The sequence below is a fragment of the Ambystoma mexicanum genome, chromosome 2q (assembly GCF_040938575.1).
Source record: "Ambystoma mexicanum isolate Mex_15411 chromosome 2q, UKY_AmexF1_1, whole genome shotgun sequence".
NCBI classification, from domain to species: domain Eukaryota; kingdom Metazoa; phylum Chordata; class Amphibia; order Caudata; family Ambystomatidae; genus Ambystoma; species Ambystoma mexicanum.
This window is the reverse complement of record NC_090924.1, coordinates 1,460,180,146-1,460,198,573: the sequence shown is the minus strand read 5'-3', so window position 1 is coordinate 1,460,198,573 and position 18,428 is coordinate 1,460,180,146. Positions and strand designations below refer to the sequence as shown.

At 44.1% G+C, this 18,428-nt stretch overlaps 1 protein-coding gene across 1 annotated transcript in view; it reads right to left on the bottom strand.

The window, feature by feature from the left end:
* Positions 1-18,428, bottom strand: part of LOC138568888 (vomeronasal type-2 receptor 26-like) — a 133,156-nt gene that overhangs the window by 44,924 nt on the left and 69,804 nt on the right. Inside the window, exon 3 of the mRNA XM_069646669.1 lies at positions 13,360-13,483. Within this exon, the coding sequence (XP_069502770.1) occupies positions 13,360-13,483 (124 nt within the window). The remainder of the gene's footprint in view (positions 1-13,359; positions 13,484-18,428) is intronic.

The window sequence follows — 18,428 nt, the reverse complement described above, 5'->3', positions numbered from 1 at the left end:
CCCAGACTAGATGACCAATAAAATTAAAACAGAGTGTCAACCATGTTAGTTTAAATGGCACATGTCACATGGCTGAACAAAAATCTGACCAAGTAGAATTTCACTTCCAGAACAACCAAATCCCAGACGTGACAGTACTAGCAGTAGGACAACAAACTGGTGATGGGGGGTCCTCTCTATTTCTGAAAATCAACCTTCCTTCTGGTCTAAGGTGGCATTCCACACTGGAAGGAAACACTCTGAAATACTTTAATAATTCACAATCACAAGTTCCACTCCTATAGTCCAGAAAGGACTCAAGCCTGGCTGATATTCGGCAAATTGGAGAGCAGTTGTTCATCCCTATTCAGTTAAATGAAGGGAAGGACTCTGTTCTCGCCAGAGTGTGTGTGAACAACGGTAAGAGCTTCATCAGCAAAGCCATGTTCCGCAAACTCCCAAAAGATCCAGCCATTCCCACATTTAAACTGTTAGACAAATGGGAAATGGATCTGGAAACACCCAATTCCAACATCTCCTGCCAAGTAGATGTATGCACAAAATCTCCATAGGCAACAAGAGCATAGTCCATAATTGTTGGGTCGTGCGAGATGTCCCTGCTGGATTTTATTTATGCAGTGACATTCTCAATCGCTTTGCCATTAGTTTAGACGTAATAAACTTCAAAGCTTGGTCCCGATTAGCGGGTAATCCCATGGGCTTTGATGACCTAGAGAAAGCATTCAAGTCAGCTCAACTGCTGCCTTATGCAGTTGAAATTCAGATTGGAGAGGATGTCACCATCCCAGAAAGGACCCGACAATTCTCACTGGAAGTGAAAGTGAAAAGAGGACAGAAATTGAAAAACCCTGATGCCTATATTCATCTCAATGCCTATTTCCAACAGCAAAGGTTGGGGGTGAACCCAATACCACTAGTCAATATAGAACATGACACCATTCCAATAGAGGTGGATAACAGCGACTTAAAGAGTATCTCTCTAGCCGCAGGCACCATTATTGGAATGGCGGTTGATGACTGTTAGGGAGAATTCTCATCTATGGCTGATTTCCCTCACCTAGTGAGTCCCCCAGCAGCTTTGCTGGACTTCTGGAGTTTATTTTTTCCACTTGGTAAGAGTGAGAGCTTTTCCCCCCTCTTACCTGTGTTTTGTTATGTGTTTCTCTCTGTTTTTGTGATTGTAGACTCTGAAGCACACCACTTCAGCAGCCTCCTTCTTTTTGTGTGTCACACAGCACCTTCAGTGCCGTGGCACAGGGGTGTCTTTAAGACTTCCCTCAACTCCATTTCTGAGTCGACTACTGTCCACCAGAAAAGGGTAAAGTTACCTTTAACTTTACTTAGTCAATCTACCACAGATCCAGTACACCCCATCGTCCATGGAGTACTGGAAGGGGTTAACTCGTATCCCTTTTTATCTGTACCTCCTAGAGCATTGTTTCGCTCTTTTAACATTTAGACTTGGCTGGTGGCAGTGGTATCTACCCTAATTTTTCTACCACGATTATATTAGATAAACGTGGTACTGTTTCTTGGCTATTAAATTAGCCTCGAACATAAACCTGCTTGACCAAATCGTCTTTCTTTTGGATTTGGTTGGGTTTATTCGCCATTTCTTTTTGTTAAAGTCCTTCTTGTGTTTTACTTTGTGCGGCAAACTAGGTTTGCCTTCTTTGTTCACTGTCTTTTGGCGGGCTTCTGCTCAGAAGCCCTCCTCAAGGCGTCTGGGTGTCTAGGTGGGCTGAATGTGAGGGAGGGGTGTAGTCACCCCCTGCACAGGGTATCCTAGGAAGCCCAAGTCGCACGTTGTCATGATTGGCCAGGGTAGTTGTTCCGGGCTGGACAACCCCCCCTGATGGGTGATTGACAGCCAGGCTGTGTAAATGGGTGTTTTTTGCATAAAAAGCAGGTCTCTTGGGCTAGAAGTCAGAGAGTCGCCACTGGAACTACAAGGAACCGAAGAGAAGCGGAGAGAACGACGGCTGTTGCAACTACTCTGCCCCGGTGAAGCCCTGCTGCAGTCCCGAGCTATCTTCCCTTCAACGACTTAGAGAAGATCCAGTCCGGAGTCTTCTTCCCTTGAGCTTACTGGGGATAACCAGCTCATCTTCTACAGCCAGAGGATCCTCTTCCTTGGTCGAAATTGCTGCACACTGCTGTAGTGGTCCGGATGGTGTTCAGTCATAATATCGAAAATAAAAAGTCGAATTACATTCAATTTGGAAAAAAAAATCGACAAAAAAAAATGGAATTCTTTTTTTTTTAATTTATATATTTTTTTGGGGTTCGCCATGTAAAAACAAAAGGTAAAAAAAAAAAAAAAGGGGGCTTGGGGGGAACCCCCCCATTTCGAATAGAAAACGTATTAAAAAAGACATTCGATTTTTTTGTTTGACTTTTTTTTCGCTTTTATGACTTTCAACATTTTTGGAGTCAATATTATGACTATAAACCGGTCCGGATAGCCACCTGAAGAGCCTCTCCTGTTTTTAAGGAGTGCACCTTTTATTCCTTGTCGCTGCTGCCGGCTTTATCCCTGTGTGTTGCTGACCCCCTTCAGACGTCCTCCTTCACAACAAAGCTCCAGGAATTGTGGGTCTGCGGGAAACCAACAGGAACAACTGCCAGGGCACCAGCTGCACCTGAAACAAGGTACTGTGTTCTGTTGAGGAAACTGAGTGAATCCCTTTTTCTTCATTTCCAAGGCCTGCCCTTGTCTTCCCTCCTTCTTATAACATTTGCTTCTGAACATTGACAATATTGAAGTACTTTTGGCTACGTTGAATCGTGAACTGTCTGACTGTGTGATCTTCAGCAAGATCTTGATTCTGCCTGCCTAACCAAAACATTGCCTGTGATTTTTGTCTCCAACTCCCTCTGGATATCTGAAGTGCTAAGTGTGTTTTTGCCCCGGTAGCATTTCATGTCACGGATACGCGTTTATTTAGTAGACCTAACTGTCAAAAAATGATCGCAATCATATTCGCGGCAACGTGTTTTATTCATAACACCGGTTCATTCAAACACAGGGTACTTATCTTGAGACTTACTGTACAAAGTGAATTGGTTAGTTGTGGTATATTTAACATGTGGTTTTTATGTAAGTTTAATAGAAGTGTGTTTATAACGAATGGTTGAAAAATAAATGTACTTATAATTTTTTTACCTGAAACCTTGAGTCAGTGTTTGCTTGAGTCACAGTAATTGTGGTCCCTTTGTGTAATCTCTGCTACTGCTCATATACTCTTGAGATAAGCCTGGCTGCTCCACCACTGCTACCACTCTGACATAGTAGTACAGGCTTGTACCAAAGGTAAAACTTGTATTGCCAACTGTTGTCTTAATCGTGTGTAGTGGTCCCTGAGGGCACTGCACAGGATTCTGCCTAACAATGACTGACATTTTTCCATAGATTTAGGTAATGAACTGTTAGGACCAATCCCTAAGGACTTTTATGACAGTGATAGTGATGACAACACAACACCAGACAGGATCTTTACCGGCATGGGGGGAATTGCCTGTTTCAGAATCGCCTGAGCGAACGGTGTAACATGGCCTATGTAGATGATGTTTTAGTCAAAAGCTCAACTGTGGAGGAACACATAGCGGAGATCCGTTATGTTCTGACACAGTTGAGGGCTGACGGAGCAAAACTCTCCTTTCAAAAGGCACAGTGGTGTAGAACCTGTGTCAATTTCTTGGGGCATGAGATCACTCCTCAGGGTCTCTGTCCCCAGGAAAAGAAAGTGGAAGCACTCCAGAAATTAAAAGACCCCACCACTCTGCGGGCACTAAGGAGACTCCTTGGACTGACTAAATACAGCAAAAAGTTCATTGAGGATTACGCAGAGATCACAAGACCCCTGATCCATCTTCTGAAGGGGGGGTCAAGTGGGAGTGGGGTCCAGAACAAGCCGAGGCAGTAAGATAACTCAAATGAAGCCTCTCACAAGCACCTTGCCTAGCTTACCCTGTCAAAAACAAGGAGTTCTTCTTGGAGACAGGGTTCTCAAATACATGCTTGACTGCAGTATTATACCAAAAGCATGACAAGGTCAATAAAGTAATATCCTATGCGAGTAAAACTTTATCCTATGTGGAGGAAAAATTAAGGCACTCCTGGCAACGGTGTGGGCATTGAAGAATTACTGCCCGTTTATCCAGGGGGAACACATCATAGTGGAGACTCCACACCAGCCTCTGCAATATCTCCAAAGTGACAGAATCCGGGCCGGAAATGTGAGTAATTCCCGAATTACTTCCTGGATTCTGTCAATGCAAGGCTTTCCTGTGGAGGTCAGATATGGCCAAAACAAGAAGAGTCCCCTCGCGCAAGGTCTGGCTGACTTGCATGATTGTGCCAGAGAAAACTGTCTCGAGGACGAAAGTCTAAATATCAAGGACAACATGGAGGCATACCTTAATTCTCTACACAAAGTCTTTGAAGAAGACAAGTGTGAGGGAATGCCCACTGTCTATGTGGATGGATGCTCCTACCATGTTGACAACAACGGGGAAAAAGAACTTGGCCGGTGTAGGGAATACTTGAGTGAATGACGCCCCAGAACCTTCCGCTGAGTACAAGATCAGTCCCCGAAGTAGTCAAGTGGCAGAGTTGATGGATGTGCATCAAGCCATCCTCACTGATGTCCAACACCAACTCCACAAACTGGTCATAATCACAGACTCGGATTATGCATGGAACAGGTTTGTGGATCAGCTGGTTAACTGGAATACCAGAGGCATGCTATGTGCTAATAACAAACCATTGAAACATGGAAAATGAATCCAAAATATTGATGATCGGGTCACCTCAAATAGGATGACCATCTACTGGAAAAAGATCAACGGTCATTCTAAAGTAGAGGGACCAGACAAAACTGGAGATGACCTAGCTCATCAGCTGGCAAAAACCAGAGCCATCCAAGGGGATCTACTTGAGATCGAGTCCCTATTGGGGGAAATCCAGGTTACTGTTATCACTAGGTCCCAGACAAATGCTCACAATTAACTCTCAACTGCACAATGGAATAAGGAGACCCCAGATGCTGATTTGATTGCGGCTCAAAAAGGGGATCCAATAATTGGTAAGTTTTATCAACACATTGAGGACCCTGAGAACTTTCCCCTGACGGATACCGATTACATAGGGAAAGAGGACCTCAGAGTGTTGAAGAAATGTCCAAAAATGTTCAGAATCCAAGACGGTTTGTTGGTGAGGAGATCCCTATCTGGCCATGATCAGTGGGTGGTCCTTACCTCATTCTGAAGCCTGTTGCTAAGTCACGCCCATGATGCGGCCACAGCCGATCATCGGGGGTTTCATACGACACTTGAAATCTTAAGAGAGGTTGCATACTAGCCACACATGTGGTAGGACCTCGACAAATACTTGAAGGGGTGTCTTGTGTGTGCACAATTTCAGCCAACATCCCTCACACACAGTGCGCCTCTCCAAAAGAGGGGGATGACACTGCCATGGTCAGATGTGCAAGTCGATTTTATCGGGCCCGTGATTCGCTCCTCTAGGGGGAACAAGTACATGTTGACCATGACATGCTTGTTCACTAAATGGGTGGAATGTCTCCTGGCCCCAAATTGCAAGGCAGAAACAGCAGCTGCCCTGATGATCAACCACATCTCTTGCATTTTGGACTACCACAAAGGATCGAGTCAGACCGAGGTAGCCACTTCACTAGCAAAGTAATGACAAAGATGTGGGAGATACTTGGGGTCAAAAGGAAATTACACATTGCCTACCGGCGAGCCTCTAGTGGTGCAGTGGAGAGATACAACAAAACAATTGTAAGCACATTAAAAAAGTTTGTGGCAGATTCCGGGCCAAGTTGGGATATTTGATTACCTCTTGTCCTGATGGCCATCAGATCTACCCCTTCATCTGCAACTAAAATGTCACTGTTTGAGCTGATGACTGGACGGAGGATGGTGCTTCCCCAGCATCTGCTCTACAGAACCCAAGAGCAGACATTGATAAATGCCTCCACAACTCATGAGTATGTTGAAAATCTGAGAAAACACCTTCAACATGCTTTTGCCTATTCTCAGAAAAATCTAGAAAGATCTGCAGACAGCATGAAGACCCACTATGACTTAAAGACTACAATAAAAGAATACTATGTAGGAGACTGGGTCAACTTATATAATTTCCAAAGGAACCAGGCCAAACAGTGCAAATGTTTCCCTAGCTGGAGGGGTCCTTTTGAAATTGTAGACAAAATCTCACCAGTCGCCCACAAAATCCACATCCCCAAAGGCAGTTTGGCAGAGGGGAAGATAAGTGGGTCCATATCAACCAACTGAAGTGTTACCATCCTAGGCACACCCTGCAGCAACTAGAGGATTCATCTGGAACCCCAGAGGGGGTCAATCCAGCTCCCTAGTATTCCAACTAAAAAATGATTTCATCTGTATAATTAATACATTGCAAATAGAATGATTGTCCTGATATGCCAAATGTATGTGTCTGCCCCACTACATAAATAGTAGTGGGGAAATGTCTACAAATATGCTTTTGCTTTGTCATCCTAGAATTGGAAACCATGGAGAGTAAAACCAAGGAGGACCATCCAGGGACCGGAAGGAAAGATGCAAGGGGCCCGGGGTATCGCTCCATACTCTCATCAGGAATCGGCAAGGAGAACCGGTTGATCCACAACTGATGGTAGAAGCTGATGAACTTTGATATTTGGACCAGAAAGAAAAGAAACTGATCATCCCAATCTCACAACTTCCCCTTGATGGGTGGTCAAAGCCAAATCGTGAGGGGGGGGTTGTGGGATGTACAGACCCACTAGGGTCTGCCCTGCGACATCAATGTGTGCTGATGGCACCAGAAGCAACAAAATGGCCGCAAAAAACTCTTTGTGTGCTAAACCGATGAAAATTGCGCTGTGAAACCAGAAAGATGGCTGCCAATCTAATTTGCCTGTGTCAGTGGTCGAACCGGAGACCACACTGCTAAAACCTGTCATTTGGCTGCCCACAGAGTGAAAATGGGAACTACATAAAAGGCAGTGCTTTATTGCAAGGAAAACCAGAAGTGCTCTGAAATCCCTTTCTCCTTGGTTGCTGAAATGATAAAATAATGGTTTAAAACATCAGAAAAGACCTAACATCCTTGCTGGGTGTTACCCGTCACCTTATATAAGGAACCCACATAAGCACACCTTGTCAAAAGCAGAATTCATCATAAGAATATCCACATTAAAGAGTGTGTTTGTCTGTGAAAAATCTGTCAGAATATGGGCGCAGTACCGCCGGCCACCTGCATGACAGCTGTCAATTAAGTGCATGGGAAGCTTAAACTTGTGCAGTTAAACTCTAATGGTTGAAATTAAATGACTTGCTATCAAAAGCAACATAGGTTGCAACTATTTAATCTCTATGTTTTAAAAGACTGGAATTAGAGACCTGTATGCCTGTTTGAAAATGTAAGTTTAATTTTCATCAAAGAAAAACTTAACAAATTGACTTTAAAGTAACCTCTGAGCCAATGAACTACAAAGCACATTCCACAGTTTGCCCCAAAAAAAGGCACCTCCCTTCTGCTCTCTGGCCCAGGAACTCACATTCAGATGTCAATGAAGAGGGGAGGAGATTTTGGGTCTGCTGCTCCTGGGAGAAACAAAGGACGTCCTTGATGAAAAGATATGCAGATGCCAATGTCAACAGAAGCCCCTGCCAGAGGAAAGAGGCAGGGATTGCTCTGAGCCACCAGGAACTTTGGGGGCGGGAATAGACAGTTTTGTGTTTTCTGAAAGCACAGAGAATTATATTTTGAAAAGGACTGACAGAGGACTGTGAACATTTGTAAAAATTGTAAAATTATAGTATTGTTAAGATGAACATTTTGGTCATGTTTTAAAAGTACTCAGAACTCTGTACTATAGTCAGGGAAATGACTGCAGAATTTGTGTTTTTGTAGCAATTATGGTGATGCCAGAAACATGAAACTTCATATGATTATGCCCAGATATCATGCGCACATATGTGTAAAAATCTGGACAAATCTGACATTGGGTACCAGACCAAAAGTGCAAAAAATTGCCAAATCTAGACCCAAGCTCTCACTGAGACGGGGCTTGGATGAATACTTGCTCCATCAAATCTGTGATACAAATATGCTATTGCTATCAAGTTGTAAATATGTCTTGTATGAAAAACAGATTTCATGTGCAGAAACAAAGGGTTTTTTTCCCTGGATCATAAAACACATCATGATGACACTCTGTTTTCTTCTCAAATCAGGGGAAAGCAGATACCCTAACCAATAGAATCCCTAGGGGTGTACCTAGTATAATTCAGCATACCCACCCCTTTCGGAAATACATAAATAGAGATAGCTTAGGACCTTGAGGACACACACATTTACCCACCAACCGATTTCTGGTGGAGCACTTTGCAAGAGAAATCCATATTCCAGACTCCAGACTCCAGAACCTTGTAAGCAGAAAGGCCCATTTCCAAAGCTGAACCCTTTTTACCTTGGCCTTTAAAAATACAGAACCCAGAATTCACCCCAGACCTTTAAGGGGAACCAAAAGAACAGCCTGGCTGTGCTGTGCTGCTTTCTTGCTCAACATTATTGCCAGAATCTAAAGATCCAACCCAGTAGAACTGTGCTGTGACCAGATAGCTGTGAACCAGAACCAGAACCTGTCAGATCCAGTACAATCCCACCATGCAGTGTCCAGAGTGCCTTGCTGATTGCAGAACCAGAGTGCCTTGAGTCCAGTCCAGTGTGCTAGCAGGATTCCAGTCCAGAAAGTATCCCTGACCAGATCCCTGATGGGTCCATTCCAAACAGTGGTAGTGAGTATCCATAGCATACGATTGTCACTAGCAAATGTATTCTCCATAAGTCATCCTATCCAAACCCATTCTATTATATCCAGAACTGTAATGCTAAAATTCTTTTGTCTTACCTGAACTCTTTCTCTTACCCTATAATCCTTTGTAATAGTAGTATTAAAATCATCTTTGCGCTAATAAATATTCTGAAGAAATGCGAGCGTCTCGGCAGGCTAAACCAACCAGTGATATCCAGGTCTGGTGGCTGCGCTATCGTGTAGTTGGCATCTTCATAGACTTCCCTAGTGAAAAGAACCCTGTTTGATAATTTTAAAAAAGCGCATCTTCATTTTGCTATTTTGACTCGTTCTGAAAAAAAATGACCTCCACCAAAACCTTCATAACTTCTTTACTGTGTATGCTAGAAACAAAATGTAAGTGTCAAATTAAAGCTAACATCCTCAGCTTTCCAACAAATCCAAAACCGCATCCTTATAGTTATTCTGCAATTGTGCTTACCGCACGCGGAAAAGTTTGCCACAAATTTTTCGTTTGGCTCAATTCTATCACGTGTGAATTTGCATCCGACCTCAGAATTAAGTTTTCAACTTGCCTATTATGCAATAATCATTGCTAGCGTTTATCTGATACTATACAAAGCAGCTCCCACTAATATTGAAACTTCAGAAAATTCAGGGTTTTACCATCCATTCAAAGCCACATCCTAAACCATTTACGACAAGTTTGCAATCATTCCTGTTCCCTCTTAGTTTTTGCTGGAGGGGAATTGGGATTGATACTGTGTTGTTGAATTCTGTATTCCTGAAACCTGTTTTCTCTCCTTCCATCTATTTATCTTGCATATTTGGGGGATTGAGTAGTGTGCAGGGGGAAAGAGTAATCACATTGCATTTTGATTGAATCCACATAAAGTATTATTCTATGCTGCTTATTTTTCCTATCATTCCTCCTTCTGATTAAAGAGATGTATTGTGACATCACCCCATTGGTGACCATTGTATAACTATTCAAATAGTGTGATGTATATATTGTGAAATCCATAAAATAAATATTTTTACCTTTGCAAAACAGCCTGCTTCCTGGTCCAGTGTGACCGGGGGGGATTCAAAGAGTGGGGCGTAATATAAGGGTGTATCATTCAGAAATAAAAGAATTTATAGACATAAATAAATAATTAAGGGTTTCAATTGTGCCTCCCACTCTAGGCGTTGACTTAGGTGTCACTTACAAATCTGTTCCCCCACTCCCGTACACAGTACGATATGTCCACGGACACCGCAGAATTTGCAGGATCGCACATTCCACATCCAGGGCTTTTGAGGATGGCAGGCATCGAAATGGGACTGTGGAGGCTAACAGATTGGTCAGTAAGGTTTCTGGGTGTGGTGTGTAAGCAGAGAGTGCAGTTTTGCCAACTTGGTGACTTTAACACTATATTTAGTGAGAAATCACACCCCCTAGCGGCTTTCTACTTTAAAAGCGGCTAGTGAGAAATGTAGCTACTTTCTTCCATTGGTTTTTTGATTGGTTTCCAAACGGAATCATACCAAAATGTCGACCTGACAATTGTGACGGGCGAAAATGCCGACTTTCTTTTTTTTTGTTGAACCCCCTTACACCACATATATATGTGGGGTGTATAGAATATAATATTAATATGGGGGGCTTCAAGGGATCTTCCCTGCATTTATATGTGGTGTAAAGGGTTAGAAAAAAGTAGGCATTTTCGGCAATTGCAATAATCACATACATCCAAAACAAATAGAAAAAAGTCGCTAGATTTTTCGCTAGCCATGCGGCTAGTAGTTGACCATTGTTTCTGAATAAATACTCTGTATACTCCACAACGCATCACATTTCATCAAAAACGTGCACTTGCGTACTATAAAAAAGTCTGTCATAAAAAGAAGGAAGAGCCATTTACAACTGTGGCTCACTTTTTCATTGGTACCCGAGACAATTTTATGCCCCAGTACAACCGTGACGCTTACCTAGCAGGGGGTTCTGCAGATCAGAAGCAGCTAAGTGAGGTGCTTTGGCCGAGCAGTGCATTGTGTCAGTACTGGAACTGTCAAATTTTGGGTGCTTAGAGGTTCCCACAGCGTTCAAAGCTGCACAGCTATTTAGGGCTGAAATAGTTTCTGGTTTGGAAGTGGACAAGAGCCCTGCAGAGGAATTTTACATGTTTTTACCTTTTTCCTCCAATTCATAAAGAAGCAAAATATACTTATTACTATTTCTGATAGGTATTTACTTCTGGCTATGACATATTGACATGCATGCTGTACTGCACGTATGCATTATGTTATGTACTGTTATCTGTAGGTCATCAGACCACACCACATGTATAATTAGGCAGCTAGCCGGGTGAAAAATTGAATGAGCGGCTATAACAACCGTGCCCTTGACAATTAATCATCATGTACATGGCCAATTATGCAAATTAGGAGATGACGTCATTTAGCTACTTCTAGCTACTTTTAGTACAGCCAATAGCTACTTTCCTTACTGAGGAGTTGGCAACACTGATGAGACTGTGGCAGAAGGTATGTTTGTAGAGAGGAATGCAGAAGCCTTTGATTATGGCTTTGTGGGTCAGGAGGCCGAGTGTACGGATTTTGGGGGACTCCTAGATACATTTTATGAAAGTGCATGCAAAACACTGTGGAGTGGTTGCACATTTTGGATTCAAGCAAATGTGCACTGCTATGGAGCACGTGCAATGAAGTTGCTGATTTTGGTTCCTCTTTCTGCCACTTTGGTGACGCTCAATCACCCAGCCGTTCTTATTTTTCATTGTGGAGGGAACAGTTTAGGACATTTTACCTGATTCTCTCTGCAATTTCAGATGAAGGAGGCACTTGGCTAGCTGGCCGTGGCAGGAGCAGATGCAGAGGATGCTGTAGAAGAAAGTAACCTACTGCCTTGTACGAAAGGCACTACCGTCCGAGCTGCTGCCTTCTGGTTTGCTTTAAGATGTTTTCGCATTGAGGTGCTGCTGTAATTATACAAGCCAGGTTTTCTGCGACTGAGTGAGTGCATCTCACCTGGTTAGCACGACATGTTGGCACATTTCCTACGCTGGTAAACAGTTTCCACACCCAGCACTCACGCTGCCTGGAGGCATTGGGGATTTGCTCTACTTAATCCTCGTTCTCCTCTTGATCTATATGTACATCACCACGCCTGTTCCCTTCACAGGCCCTTCAGACGGAGGTGGTGGTGGTGAGGGTCAGTGTGTGGGTGCTGCTGACTTAGAGGCAGTAGCAGCAGCCATGGGTGCCATTAGTTGCAAAGGTAATTTAGGAGAGCAGAATTGATCACAAAGCAATTGCAGCATGAAGCAATGTGCACCGCTGCTCTGCTCTGCAAAGCCACAGGACTGCAAAGTTTGTGATGTCATCTTTGGCAGTGCACGGTGGGGGCGCGAGTTATGGTTGCTTAGCTTACCATAACTGGTGAATTTCTGGGGTTTTTCGGTTTTACGTATACCCATAATATGGACAGGTAGTTGGTAGTGCAAGTAAGTATAACGTCCCTTTAGCCAAGCATTTGCACAGAATGGGCTATGTTTTTCTTAAGGCAACTGAACCATAACGTGCCGTTCACAATGGTTTTCACTGAATTTGATAGGTTTTTAGTATTCTATTTCTTTTTTATGAGTTGCAAGGGAGACCACAGGGGTAGGAAGGGAGAGCTCAAGGGTCGCAGATGCAACTCCTGGCGACCCCCAATGACATCCTTGATTGTTTTGTTGGAACATTTATGATCTTTTGATAGTGTGTAAGGGTTGTTTTAAACAATCCTAATCACCATCCAAATCATATGCAGCTACTCACCATCTGTAGTGAAGGCCGACTGGGAAATCAAACCCATCAAATATATCCTTTCCAAGCTCTAGTGCCATCTAAACAAATTATTGATATCGTCCACTAGAAAACACTATAAGTCATTCTTATTCATGAGAAGGGGCAGTATGGGGAGACTGCTCTTAGCACCAAAGCACTGGACCATCAACCAGGGCAAGAAGTAGAAGAAGAGGCAAATGGAGTCAAGACGCTAAGCCCAACATCAAATAACAGAGGAAGGCAAATAGCTTTAAATATTATCAATATTTTCTCATTTTGCATTCCTTTCTAATGTCCTTTCTAATTTCACTGGAATACCGCCCAACACAATTACTGTTACCACACTTTGGCCTTATGGTACTACCGCCAGGTTCCAAGTGGCGTTGGCGGTGTAAGCAGGACTCAATGGGGCATTTTTTGGCACAATTACTGCAGCGGTAGTTGCGCTGCCGTAATTGCACTGAAAGTGGGCAGAACATTGGTGAATTTACCTCCAGCTCAGAGCTAGAGGTGAATCTGTCAACTTTCCCCCAAACTCATAAATGGACGGTGCAGTAATGCGGCAATCACGCTATTACTGCCACATTTCTACAGCACCGCACAACTTGTGATGAGGCCCATGAAACACAATGTTTGCCTGGTTTCGACATTATTCAATAAATATTGATATGTTATCCACCAGTGGCGTTCGTGATCTCTCCTTCAGGACAGAAGGCGCAGTCGTAGCAGCATATTGGCTTTTCCTCCAGAATGACTTTTCTGTATCCAGGAAGACAGCTATCATGGCACACGGAGCGGGGAGTCTGAGAGGGATGAGACAAAGGACATATTTGTTAATATCAGAGGCTACAGGTTATGAGGTGTAATTGACAAAGAACATATCTGATAATAACACAGGCAGTGGGATGTGAGGAGTAAATGACAAAGGGCATATGTGATAATAATCCTGCCCCATGATGTGATAATAGGGACAGGAACACATAGGTCCTTTTATGCGATAATAGCTGTGAATGATTGTCCTCTGCTAAATGAATCATCCTATTTTTTCTGACCTTTAGGAAGTGTATCATTTAAGGGGCTGTACTGGGTACCCCTTCAAGCATGCATCATTTTCAAGACAGTCTGCATCACGTACAAAGCAGTCACAACCAAAACACCACTGCGCCTGTTTGAGAAACTCATTATTTCTTGAGGCCAATGCACCACCAGAAGCCCTATGAGGCAGGAAGAAAAGAACAACGAGAGAGAACTGGAAACCAGCACTTTTCCTGCATATACCCAGTCTCTGGAACAAGTTATCAATGTACAGAGGACTTGCCCCTTCTGCATTTAATGAAGGAGCTACAATTCAAAATAGATCTTGCCAATGACTGATCTCTCTTCACAACCCCAGTTCTCCCCGCAAGAGCTGCCATCTGCCTGCACCCCCTACCCAACCCAGTTACATTTGCTGGATCTTGATCAAATTTGTAATCCAACTAGAATGGGCTTTTTAAGACTGCTGTGGATGGATGGATTCCAAATGGTAGGGCGGCCACACAGGGGACTTTCCGTGGGTGGTAACGGTGTGCATTATAAATCAACATAATATAACATAACATAAGTTATGAGCCTAAAAAGTAGTGTCAGTGATTTACACTGGGGACCACCTGCTGGCTGGTGGGGTGTCTCAGAAACCTAAGGGCGTTCTCACATTTACTCCATGGGGGTCCTCTGTTCAGGGGTCCAGGGAAGGCCCTTCGCTTTTGGATCCCAAACCTGGGGGTGGATAAGCGAGGGAGGATCCCCTGGGCGGAGGATCCTTATAGGTTGGATTGGGAATGCCGAAGGCGAGACACAGTATTTATCCCTACTGAATTCTAACCTCTCCTCCACTACCTCAGCGTTCATGGTCTAATGTCAACCCCACCAAATTGGCCTTTTAAAACCCCACAACACACTGTGGTATGAAGGGTACACCAAGGAAGAAAGTCTATTTTTCCTCATGCACCTTGTGTTAGGACTAGTCCAGGATCCAGACAAATTGAAGTACCACCAGCCTTTCAATACCAAATCCATTCTGGGAAGAAGTGAAGGGGAAATTCCCCTAAATCTGAAGAAATATTCAGTTTCCCTTCCCTCATATCTGCCAAATACTAAGAAGAAAGCAGCACCGGTAATAATGCAAGAAACATCACTAGCGTACTGAGAGAAAGAGGGTGCCAGAGGGTGAGACACAGTATTCCCCCTTTCCTGAAGATGACCCATCCTACCCTCCCTCCACCTTTATAGGCTACTGTGACTGGGATGAAGAAGAAGAAGAACCCCAGAAGCTTTGAAGGTAAGGCATGTCCCAGTGATCGGCTTGATTGGAGTCAAGAGTAGCCGTGGGATTGAATTCGATCGTCATGCTCTCAAAGGTGTACGAGTTGAGGATTGAATAAAAAGCCTAAGCGTTACTTGACAATCAGGGGAAACATTGTATGGAACTGCAACTCCTGAAGTTGCTGACTGAGAAGTGAAAGAGGTTGCTGAGGGGAGCTAGCAATGTGGGTGCAAAAGTGTGAAAGTGTATATAGCAAGCTAAAGAAGCCAGAATCAGGCAAAAGAGCCAGAAGGAAGTATCTGTCATAGAGAAAGAGTCCACATGAGGAAAAACACAATATGAAGAGAACCCTGAAAAGAAGTGAAAGTCCTAAAGTATTAGGAGGGGCCAGAGGAGTGCTCAGAACACGTGGAACTAAACTTCAAGACAAAATAAGAGGCTAAGGGCCGAACAGTGGTGACTGGCTGCGTGACCTGTAATGGGTGGACCATGTTGTCTAAAACTGGACCCAGAATAGGAAACCCTGACATATTGAGAAAAAGCCCTGCGGCCCAACGCTGAGCCAAGTAAAAAGAGCCACTGGTTGCACGACCTGTGATGGGGGAACGTGCGGCATGTATGACCAGGGGCTTCCAACAAAAGCACTGTCAGGTGAGAGGAGCCTGTGAACATTGTTCTGTAAGAATGAACTATATTGAGCTTGTGGAACGGAACCCTGAGCCTTGAGAGAATAACTGTGTTGATCTTGGGGAATGGCTCCCTGAGCCTTGAGAGAATACAAGACTTTTTTTTTTTGAAGTTAGTGTTTTTGTGAACTTTTGTCAATTGCAGATTTAATAAACTGGTCCCTGAAGTTTGGGGAAGGACGTCCTGACCTTCCTATGAACTTGTGTGTTGAAATTGAACTTTTGCGCTGAAACCTTGTTTGGATGGAAGCCAGAGACTAAACCACCAGCGGGTATAGGTCTTGCAAGATCCTGTTATGAGAACTGTATCCCGACTTGGGGAAGGGAGCTGGCAATTGCTCCAGACTTTAAGTTAAACACATTTAATTTGATCCATCTCTTCACTATAGTTTTTGTCTTAGTTGTGAGGGCAAGCATAGGTTTGGACACAGACAGACATTTTGATTTAAACTTACAGACTTTGACATTCTTTAGTTTATTTAGGCAGGGATATGCTGCCAAAGTGATAGGGCCAGTTAGGCATTTCACCCATCCTGACCTGACCAATCTAATAAAAGTTTTCAAACTGTAACACCTGTGTATGTAACTCTCCTGATACTATACCTGTCTCACAGGTGTGTAAGAGCTTTACTGACATCTACAAGGAACACACATGAGAACTTTCTGCTAGTCACATGCTAATGATAAATCAGCAGGATACATTTGTTTTAAAAGAGAGACTTGTTGATTTGCACCTCTGGACTAATTAGCACTGGCTGTTCAACCAACACCTGGTTCCTCTCGCCCACCACATAGCTGGTCTCTGCTCCAACTTTCAGTGTTATGTGGATGACACTCAGCTCTCTTTCAGGCTCCCCTTGCCCGCCTTTACTCCTTCTCTCATCCCTGACTGTCTGTCTGCAATTCAAAAATGGTTTGCCGCTAATTATCTCTGCCTCAATGCCAGTAAGATAGAAATCCTCCTCATTGGAACACCAGCACCCTGCTTTCCTCTCGCTCTCTGGCTGCCCACTCTGGGTCCTCTTCCTTCTCCTACCTTTGAGGCTAAGAACCTTGGGGCTATCTTGGACTCCACACTCTCTTTCTCTCGTTACATTTCTGACATCTATAAGAAGTCCAACTATCACCTGCACCTCCTCAGCGTTATTCTTCTCTTCCTCACTTTCCCACAGAAGTTCACTGTCTCCAAAGCTCTGGTCCTTCCAAGGATGGACTACCGCAACAGCCTCTTTCTAAAGCTTCCTGCCTCTACGCTCAGTCCTCTATAACTTATCCAGAACAGGACTGCGAGAATTGTCCTTGGCCTCAAGATCTGAAATCTCTTCATTAGCTCCCAGTGGCGGCAAGGGTGAAGTTCAAGACCCTCTGCAAGGTCCACAGTCTTTCTGGGGCCTGGGTCTGCACTACCTCCAACTTTCTCTTCCTAGTATCTCCCTTCTCGAGCTCTCCGCTCATCCACCTCCAACTCTCTGAGGGGCAGCTGCTTTTCAAGCAAAGAGTTAGGGCAGATTTCTTTCTTCGGCTGGAGCCTCCCTCTGGAACAGCCTCCCTGCCTCTCAAGCTCAAGCAGAACTATCTTAATTTCCTGAAGCAACTCAAGACCTTCCTCTTTGCTTCCGCTTTCTCTCATCCATTCCCCTCCTGATGATCCGTCTGTTCGACGCACCTTGATTACCAGGCCACCCACTTGTGGTCTGTATCTGTAACCCTACAGTCCACCCACTCTCTTCACTTATTAGCCACATGCTGGCTGCACCCTCTGATTACTGGTACTTAGCCACCCGTTGGCTATACTCCATTACCTGCACTTCTCCCTCTCCCCACCCTCGTGCACTTCTCCACTCCCCCTACGCCCCTCTTGCACTCCCCTCCCTGCGCTTGCATGATCTGAATGACACATGGCCTAGTAAGATCGTTGTTTTGTCCTCCCTTTGTTTTCCCCTCCTTGTCTTGCCACGCCTAGAAACACTTGTGTACAGGAGCATTATAAATGCCATATCATATCATATCATATCATAGGAACTTCCCTTCAGAGGGACATTTGTACACATCACTCATTTTTATTGCCCTCTCATCAACATATATTATCACTCTGATGCTGAGGAGTTAACTCCAATACATGACCAATACAAATGTCTGAGACCCTGCCTATCAATTTGCCACTAGGTGTTTCCTTGTCAATCAACCGAGGTTCAAATGACCTACACATTCATTTCCTGTCTCCAACACGTGGGGACTCATTTCTCAGGTGCACAAGCACACTTCATATCCAGAGCTTTGGTGGTTTAAATGCTAGGACAGTTACCCAGGATGAAGGGAGCATCCGAACAGTATTGGTAAAGAGCATTTGCTGACAATGAAATTACATCAACCAGTCAAAGGTGCAACCCACATGGCAGGACATACACTAGACGCAATCTTTGCCAACAAAAGTGGACCAAGGCTGTTTGGCTGTGGACGCTGTGAGTTCTGCTCTGTCTCCGAATGTCGTCCTTAATGCGCAGTTTGCTACTTGTGGAAATGTGGCGAAAATCCATCTGAAGCACTCTCTATGTTATTGATTCATACTTGGCCCTGTCCCCTCCCTACTCAGCGAGCCAATATCAGCTCACGTCATTGCACAAGCGCACGCACACCCCAAGTGGACCAAGTGGCTGTTTGGTTGTGGCCGCTGTGAGTGTTGCTCTGTCTCCGAACATCGTCCTGAGGTGAAGTTTGCTACTTGTGGAAACGTGGCGAAAATCCATCTGAAGCACT